The sequence below is a fragment of the Cyprinodon tularosa genome, unplaced genomic scaffold (assembly GCF_016077235.1).
Source record: "Cyprinodon tularosa strain WSP-4 unplaced genomic scaffold, ASM1607723v1 ctg1424, whole genome shotgun sequence".
NCBI classification, from domain to species: Eukaryota; Metazoa; Chordata; class Actinopteri; order Cyprinodontiformes; family Cyprinodontidae; genus Cyprinodon; species Cyprinodon tularosa.
The window spans coordinates 48,983-58,825 of record NW_024038248.1 but is presented as its reverse complement, the minus strand read 5'-3'; the positions used below and the strand labels follow the sequence as shown (position 1 = coordinate 58,825).

Below are 9,843 nucleotides of genomic sequence, written 5' to 3'. Positions count from 1 at the left end.
ACTCGCCTGAATACTGGGTCCATCTGTCTCGGTCATAACACATATGTTTGCTCAGTATCAACCTATTACAGAGTGTGTATATGAACTATGTAGTCTTATAGAACCTTCCAGAGTGGTAATAATCCCCCAGAATGTAGCTATTAAAAAGCGGGGGAGAGGACAGTCTTCGCATATTTACATCCCGAAATAGTCAGAGTGTAAAAAGGTTACTCACATACAACTTAATTACTGTCTTTATTCATAAAACATAAAGTCTAACTTTTGGTAATGTCAACCCATAAATATGCAAGTACAGCAACATTCTGTGTCAGGTAATACGTACTTCACACCGCCTTGGTGGTACCGCTTTCATTAAATCATAGATAATCTAAAATTTGAAATATTTCAGCATTTAATCTTAAAATTGTCCTCTTGTCTTTTTCTATAAGATCTTTGCATTTACTTGACGCTGTTTCTTCTGAAGTTAAGGTCTTAGGGATGCATTAGGATAGTTAGTTAAAGTCAACATATGTGTAGAATGTATGATATGATATACATTCCTATGGGTCACGTTGAAACGATGAATGCAGGAGGAGGCGGCAATAGGCTCCACATAGCATACATAAAGGGTAGACCCTACATCCACTGCTTTCTCCTGTGGGTGCTGACGGGACTTGGTGGTGCCATCTAGGGGAGGTCAACAGCTCCACTCAATGTAACGTGTTGAACGGGCACAGCATCAATTTTTATTAACTTTAACTCACTGAATATTGAACTAATTTTCACATTTTTTTGTTTTGTTTTTTTTTTTTGCTGAAAACAAACAAATGGTTCATTGTATTAGAATATTCTTAGTTTTGTTAAATATGTATGTATATATTTTTATTACTATGTACAGAAACACGTTTGTAGAGGTATACACAATAATATATACACATATCTCTTAACACACACACACCCACACATATGTATAGTATATAATGTGTGTCTGTGGGGCTGACAACATGGCCGCTATGAAACCCCAGTCCAGTAGGTGGCGCCATATTCATGCAATGGCTGATTTTCTACTGATCAGAAGAGGAAGTATGCAGCGGAGCTTGTTTTGAAGGTTGAAAACTGGACAGGTTAGCTAACAGAGTTATGATCCTCAGACCTCAAAGTTCTGTCAGCTTCATCTGAACTTCCATCCACATCTTCAGGTAGGTCACAGTTCACTGCGGATAGAAGCGGCTTTAACTGACTGAATAAAGTGTCTTCAAGAGAAATGAGCGACTGCAGCTCGTTGCTACAGGCTGCGGGGACTCAACATGTGAGGTTTGAGTCACTGAGGCTCGGTGTCCTGCGGAGCTCAGCAGCCCGGCGGCCTTTATTATCAGGTGTTTCACATCATCTGGTAGCTCAGATCATCTGGTGTCATCGGGACTAGGACTTAGTTCATCATCAAATTTGATTGCATGGACTCATTGACTCTTCAGCAATCCCTCACACTAAGCATGCTTGCAGCAACAGTGGAGAGGAAAAACTCCCTTTGAACAGGAAGAAACCTCCAGTAGAACCAGGCTCAGTGTGAGCGGCCATCTGCTGAGGCCCACTGGGGTTCAAGGAGACAGAAGCAGAGATACAAAAAGCAGCTGTAAAAGGCGCCCCGTCCAGGAAACACACAGCCAGGCAGACGAGCTCCAAGGCAGCTCCCATGTCAGAGGATGAAGAGAGCACATCCAGTTAGTCACAGTCAGAGAAACAGGACTACACTGGAAAACAGGCCAAGCTCCAACATCTAGAAACAAAGCTGTTGATGGCAGCAGCACAGCTGATATTTCTCTCCAGGATGGAGTCACAGCCAAACAGGAACAGACCAGATGAAGCTACTATGAGAAAAAGCAGAGAGAGCAGAACGTTAGAGATTGAACTAACAGATGCTGCAGAGTGGGGGAATGGAGAGAGAATGAAGCAGAATGATGAAATGGGGGTCCCTATGTCCTCCAAAAGTCTAAGCCTATAGCAGCATAACTATAGAGATAGCTCAGGATAACCTGAGCCACTCTAACTATAAGCTTTATCAAAAGGGAAAGTTTTAAGCTTAGCCTTAAAAGTAGACAGGGTGTCTGCCTCACGGACTAAATTTCTGATGTTAATACTATTACATTTTAAAGATCATTCTTAAAACTTTTTTACTTTATTTATTTTGTACTTATTAAGGGCGTTTTGCTTTGTTTCTCTTTCCATCATGTTTATTTTCTGTAGAGGAGTATGGAGACCTTGTGAGTTCTAAAGAGCTGTACGGATAAAAGTTGACTGGTTAAAGGTTCAGATTTAGTCTAATGCTGTTGCTTGATTATTATACCTTTGATAGAAATATAATAATGAATTTATAAACTGCAGTAAAGTTGTAGCCTCTTAACCGATGAGGTTTAACTGGTTGAATTTGGTGCTGTTAGCGTTCCTTCATTGAGTTTTACTGATATAATGAACTTGTCTACTTCGCAGTAATGTCTGCTTTGACCAGCTATGCGGTGCGCATGGCGAGGCTGAGCTCCAGGATCTTTGGAGAAGTCGTACGTCCGACTGACACCAAATCAATGAAGGTGGTCCAGCTGTTCCAGGAGCCGCCACTGGCCAGAAGGAAGGAGGTGTACGAATGGTATCCTCATCACAAGGTTTACTACGCCATGACCCAGAAGCTCAGGTTCATGGGATTGTTCAGGTATTGCTCAGCATCATCCCTTCTTTACTTTAGTATATGTTGATGGATCTAATGATTTTAGATTGTTAGAAAATGTCCTACTACTGGAAAATTAACCAGAATTGATCACCTAGGATGGAGGTAGCATTCCCTATAAACACTAATCAGTTCTCTCCATCATCAGGTTCTTGTCCTTTCATACCTAGAGCTGCTCGGCGCCCAGTCCCCACTGGTGGCGTTCCAATCTGGCAACGCTGCTCAAGCGGTCTATTTATGCCGCTTCTATGAGAATCACATCTTTTCTGGGGGTTCCATGTATCATTCCCTTGATTTGCTTTTCTTCATATTCCCTTTGACGAACTAAATTAGTTGAAAGTAGAAATCAATCATCCTCAACAGTGTAGGCGATTCTGCATTGTAGGATGATCGTGATTAAAATCAGTTAGGTGTTTCTATAAAGATCAGAGGACATGGAATGATTTTGGACAAAAAGAACTCCAGCTGTTTTGCTTTTAGAAATTGGACGGTTCTGGCTAACAAAGTTCATGTAATGTTGGTGATTGACCAAGCTGAAAGAGGCTAATCTGTTAGCTGCTCTGTACAGCTAGCCAAGGCGCTACCCAGGTCTGATCTTTATACTTTTACTTAGTTCACCACAAATCTGATCAAACTTAAATTGTTAGCCACACTGAAGCTTCTTTCCCACTGTGATTAGCGGGTTTTCAAAGATGGGTCGACTCGCTAACACTCGGCATTTGGCTCCCTTCTCTGGGTCTGACCCGCTGCTTGGTCCCCCCACTGCTGCATGTGTTATGACAATGCTGGGTTAGCGTTGATGATGTCACCAGTGTGACAGAAATCAGAAGAGATTCCAAAAAGGTTAAAAAACAATCCACTGGACTTTGTTTCAAAGTTTGAAGTCGTTTCTCTTCCATCCAGGAAGATTTTTTTCAATTCAAAATGTCAGAAATAGCGTTTAGTTCCAGGTTTTATTCCAGTAGCCCAACAAAGCCTGGTTTTAGTTTAGAAAACAAGGAAATTAAAATAGATGAACGGGTCCACCCCTCTGGAATGCGGGTCATTTGGCTTCTTTGTTAGCCTGCAATGCCCCATACCTGTCTATGTCTCTGAAAATGGGCTCATTAAAAGGAATTGTTGGCCTGTCTGAATAGGTGAGGTCTTCTGCTCTCCTATAAAGGGGTTGGAGCTGCGATGATAGCGGGAAGGAATCAACTGAATTGTTACAATTAAGGTTTTTGAAAGCAGAAATCTGACATTTGAATTGAAAAAGCTTCCTGGATCGGAAGTAGGGCTGCAACAACGAATCGATAAAATCGACTTTTAAAAGCGTTGGCAACAAATTTCATCATCGATTAGTTGTGTCGCACGATTAATGCGTCATCCGCCGCCGTCGTCATCATCACTGCCACTTGACTGAAACGGGGGAAGAAAAAAAAATACGGCAGAGAGCCAGCGCTGTGGGTGCAGTGTTTCCAACTCAGCGACTTTGTCGCTATATTTAGTGACTTTTCAGACCCCTCCAGCGACTATTTTTCAAAAAAGCGACTAGCGACAAATCTGGCGACCTTTTTACGGTGTCACTGGCGGCTTTTGGAGACTCTTAGTGAAAGCATGTATCGTTCCTACTCTGCCGTGGGGCGCCTCCCCCACCCCAACCGCGTTTTCCCGCAGGAGTCCCTCTCAGCGCTGCAGTCAGAGCTGCAGGATGTTTCAGCGTCCAGACTGCAAATGAAGCGCGCATGCGCCGGGATTGACGGCGCAAATTGATCACAATAATTAAAATAGCCTGCGCTTTGTAAAGCGAAAAAAGTCGTAACATGCAACTTTTGTAAAAACAAATGAACATGGCACAGAAGCACCACTGTAATGATGCAGCACCTGAAAAGAAAACATGTTGGAGCCTTCGATGGCAGTGAAGAGAGCTGATCAGCAGGATGAGCGGCCATGTTTGTTTGGTTTTAAAGTGGGGAAACGTTACGTTAGTTTCTCAGGTAGCTCATCTGATGCTTTCCTTACCGTGTTAGTAGGTTACAGACAGTGATAAGGTTGGCTACTTATTTTACTTTTAATTTAATTTGAATTAGCTTAAGCAGCGTTTACATTTACTTTATAAATAAATGAACTTGCAAATTATGAGGGCAAGGCTTTTAAAGTTTAAATCTTCTGGCAAAGATTAAGTAAAGAAGATCCTGCAATTTATGGAAGTAAAGCAGAATAAAATCCAGCAAGATCAGTAATATGTCAATTAATTATCTGCCACATTCCCATGTAAATATCTGTCTTTGGAGGATGTGTTTTTTAGCACCCCTAGTTCTCTCATTTTTATTCCAAATACAATTTATAATTTGAATCACAGGGCTATTTTTATCTCTATGGTTCGGTATTTTCTCAAGTAGCAACTTTAACTGCTATACTTTTCTCTCTTAAAAGGCAGAACTCTTCTAGTCTAAAAAACTCATTTGTTGAAATGGGGGGGCCTATTTTTTGAACCCCTTAGGGGCTTTAAAAAACAAAAATGTCTTTTTTTGCGCTTAATGAAACAAAGTAGCCTATATTTTGTGGATGTACAGCTACATTTCTCATGTAAGTTTGCATAGTTTTAACACAAACATTTATTTTTCATATTGCACCAGTACAGTTAATGAGCAACCTGTACTTGTGTGCTTGTTTGTTCTGTCTAAAATGTTTATTTTGGAATAAAGAGGTTAATATAAAAAATATTTTTGTCCGATTCATCGATTAATCGAAAAAATAATCGGCCGATTCATCGATTTTTAAAATAATCGTTAGTTGCAGCCCTAATCGGAAGAGAAAAGTCTTCAAACTTATTTAAGTTTGAAGTTTTGTTTTTTATTTAACTTTTTTGGAATGACTTTGACCTGGATGACTGAGAATCTCCATCAGCATAAAAAATGGAGAGCAACGTGGAAAGAGCCAGGGTGTAGTCAGTGTTTTTAATGTTTCACGCTTTTGTCTGTCCTAATTCTTCTCACTAGCGCTGCTCCGTGTTTACAGAATCTAAAGCCGGGCTCACACCGTATGAGTTTTAGTCCTTCTAGGGCCAAGTTTCAGCCTCATCCTGCATTGTGGAGCATACAGGAGGTAACGAGGGGTGATCAACCAGACATCGGGGACCTGGAGTCAACAAGTCATCTCTATGTCATGTATTTGTTCTGCTGCTGAACCAGGTGAGTCTAATCTGCACAGCTTAGTTCACTCTACAGACCTGGTTCAGTGGCTGGGCAGAACAAATACATGACATGGAAATGACTTGTTGATTCCAGGTCCCACATCTCTGTGATCAGCCTCTCAGGACTAACTCCTAACTAACTCTTCTAGATTGACGAGTCTGACGTGATTTTTGGACGTAGACTATGAGCAGTTAGATTGAATACGAGCGTGGGAACGTACAGCGGAAGAACATACTTGGTGAGCTGTGAACTTTTAAAGCCGACAGTTTCGTCGTACAGTTTGAAGCGATTGAAAGTATGGGACAGCGTGTCCTAAGGAAAGTTATTTCTGCTTGTTAGATCAGAAGCAACTGTTGGGTGTTGACATCCGAACGTTACCTTTAATGGTGTCCCGTAATGTAGCGCGTCGTCTCGGCTCTGGTGTTCCCACAGCATGCTGATCAGAGCAGAGGAGATTTTAACGCGGGTCTCTTGCCGAGTCGTTTGACCCCGGTAGACATGCTGTTCAGACTGCCACTAAAATTGTTCCCGGGTTTAAAGCGTTTTTTAGCCAGTGGTCCTCAGAAATGCATTATTATAGCTGTCCGGACCGACCACCATGTTTTATGCCATCGTGGAAACATTCAGCCGATCTAACAGGGTCATTGTCACCAGTAGGTCGAAGGACCTGAAACACTTGGTGTCATCACTTATTGCTCCTTTAAAACAGGAACTGGAAGAAAAAAAAAATTCTTTCAAAAACTTGAAAAATGTGACACAAAAATACAGAGCAGTTTCTGGAACAGTTTCTTCACTGGAAAAATGATCTAGAAATAAGTACAGACTTCCTAAATAAAATGTTTTTAGCCTTAATTTGAGTAGTTAAATGAGATAGTTAGCCAATAGAATGAGTATTTTTACTCTAAAAATAAGATTTTTCTTATTTTAAATGTAAATTGTCTTGTTCCATCGACAAAATGTCTTCCTCGATCAAGAACTAATACACTTATTTTAAGAAAAAATGACTTATCTAGATTTAGATTTTTTCCAGTGTGCATTAGGATTCAGGAAATCATGAAATATTCTAGTTGGTTTGGGGGGGAAAGCTAAAACCTGTTTTCATTGCAGAACTGTTGCTGATGCTTTCGACCCAGCAGCTGGATTGGAGCTCAGGGTTAAAACTGAGTAGATTTTACTGCCGACCTGCTGGATTTAAGCAAAAATATGAATAAAAAGTGGTCATTGGTTCAGCAACACTGATGTGTCCTCCTCTAACAGTTAAACTCTGTGTCGGTGCTCGTGTTATTTCTAGAATGTCATGTGACTGATACAGGAGATGAAATGAGAACAAATAATCCAGGAAATCACATTGTAGGATTTTTAAAGTATTGGTTGATTTTTTTTTTTTTTTTTTCCACACCAAGCTGCTTGCCTGTTGTAGATTCACTCCTCCCAGCCTGGTGCAGCTCTTTGCTGTTTGTAGTGGGACTGTTTGAGGCTGAGGACGGGTGTCTGTTCTACGGGTTCAAACAGGTGCCAATAATACAGGTAACCAGTGGAGGACAGAAGAAGTGAGAGCCAGACATCTTGCTGGTTTGTCACCAAATACTTATTTTCCACCATAATTTAGAAATAAATTCTTTAAAAATCCCACAATGTGATTCCCTGGATTTTGTTTCTCCGCTTCCGTAGAAATGCTTTATAATCCAGAATTCCTCAAATGGATTTTAGTTTCATTTGGTAAAAATCACTAACCTTTAGCTATCCGATTATTAATCTTAGAAATAATGGAGCGATTAATAGATCAAAGGAATGATTAGTTGCAGGAGAGTTGATTAAATGGGTTTATTGTTTTCTTTTCAGAGATGAGCATGAGGACTTCAAAGAGGAGATGCGGCGCCTGAGGAAGCTTAGAGGAAAAGGGACACCGAAGAAAGGAGAAGGAAAGAGGGCGGGAAAGAAAAAATAAACTGTCCTGAAGCTTCTGGCAGGAAACGAGCCTTTTTTCTCTCTAAGTTCTCCTCCTTCCTCCCACAGTCCAAACTCCACCGCTAGCTTGATTGGCTTCTCTAGTTTATCCTTGGGGGGGGGGTGTCTCTGTGTCACCCGTCCAGGGTGTAACCCCGCCCCTCGCCCACAGACTGCTGGGACCCGCCCCACCCTGATGGGGGGGGATGTTTTTTCCCTTTTTGAATTTAAAGTCTTCACTTATGGATTTAATGATAAATAGAAATAAATGAGCTTTGACACGTTTTATGCAGACTGTTCAAAGATTCCTGGAAAAAAAGCTAAAAATTCAAGGCGTGTGACGTCGCCCGGTCAGCGGAGCAGGACCCCACCCTGGAGCCCAGCCTGGTGGTCGTGCTCCTCCTCTAAAGGAGTGACGCCATCCCCCGGTGGGCCCACCACCTGCAGGAGGAACCATGATGGACGGTGTGAGGAGGACAGTCAGAGGAGGAGGTGCTTATTTAAAAATAAATGACTTATTGAAGGAGAACTGCTTCATTATGGATAAAACCACTGAATGAAACATAAATCTATGATCGGAATAAAACCGCTGCCAATGTTCCGCAGTTTAACAAAGTCTTTGAGAAGAAAAAAATGAAAGCACATTTTCCTGCAGTCTTTCTTCTGTGTCATTAACCCCTTCATTACCAGAGGCGTCATATTTAAAACAATAAAAACCATCAAAATCATTTATTTCATCCAGATCATTTATTTGTGGTTGGACTCGGTGCTGCCCCAACTTGTTGTTACATAACAAAATAAATAGTTTTTCCAGAAGATGCAAAGTTAAATATGACTCTGTTACTATTAGTTATAAAACTAAGAAAATGAATTTTAAGGAAGTTATCATCCAGAATTGTAGAAAAATGTTACTTTAACAGGTTAGAGCAGTAAAGCTTCTGGCCTTAAAAGATTTTCCTGCATTACGTTTACTTTTATACTTTAAGTAGTTTTAAAAATGCTACTTTTACACTTTTACTGGAGTAAAAAGCTTAACCTCTACGAAATTGTTTTTAAAGTAAAAGTCGCTCATATTCAGAATTCAAACTTCTGAAAGTTCTTTAAATCTGAAATGATTCCATCCTGTTCAATAAATGATAAATGTTTTTAATTCAGAGTAATTTTCATGTGAATGTTCTTTACTGGAGGCATCCATGTTTGTCAAAGAACACTACTGCCACCTACTGGTTAGTGACGTCACGGTGCGGTATCGGCTGTTGATCAAGTCCCAGTGCTGTATCTGGTGTTTGTCACAACGCGCTATTATCCAAGTCATCTTGAAAACATTCTTCTTCCAAATGTTGGCTACATATTACGGGTTTTTTCTCTGGCCAGAAGTTCGATGGCAAATCCTCCCTCTTCAAGTTGGCGATCCAACGACCAACCCGTCCGTGGAGGATCAGGAATCAGAAAGGTGGAAAAACTCTTTTTTTCACTTTTACCCGATGTATTCCAGCATCCAGCTGCCATGCACGTGGGCATTGTCAGTTTCACTATAGCTCTGGTGAATTTCAATGGTGAAGTCCTCTGGAAATCTTCAATAATTGTTGTTGATTGCAGATGTGTCTAGTAGTTCCCATTGATTTAGCTTGGAAAGCGGGGAGAATGGCGCTAGGCTAACCGCACCGTGACGTCACTGCTGGAAGATGGCAGGAGGGAGGGGCTACTATATTTGGGCAAAAATGGCCGCTCCCAGACTCGGTGATTGCAATTGCATTTTTTTACTGATTAAAGCTGAATTCATTAAATCACTGCAAACGTATTAGTTTTAGGTATAAATCCATTGATTATTCCTCGCTGACTGGACTTTTCCTTTAAATAGATTTTCAAAGGCCTAATATCAGGACCCTAAAGTGTCTAAAATGAAAAAGGGAGGCAGAACTCTACACCATGAGACTCAAAGCTGTTGTTCAGGAAACAAAAAAAACATTACATTTGGATAGTTTTCAGTAAATGCTGGTTCCACTGCTGTAGCTTTGTTGT

At 40.9% G+C, this 9,843-nt stretch overlaps 1 protein-coding gene across 1 annotated transcript; it reads left to right on the top strand.

The window, feature by feature from the left end:
- The first annotated feature begins 1,030 nt into the window (after nucleotides 1-1,030).
- On the top strand, nucleotides 1,031-8,459 carry mrps33 (mitochondrial ribosomal protein S33). Its single transcript, XM_038278639.1, has 3 exons — nucleotides 1,031-1,178; nucleotides 2,467-2,683; nucleotides 7,717-8,459. The coding sequence occupies exons 2-3, from the start codon at nucleotides 2,469-2,471 to the stop codon at nucleotides 7,820-7,822; spliced, it is 321 nt and encodes a 106-aa protein (XP_038134567.1). The 5' UTR covers nucleotides 1,031-1,178; nucleotides 2,467-2,468; the 3' UTR covers nucleotides 7,823-8,459.
- Nucleotides 8,460-9,843: the final 1,384 nt, after the last annotated feature.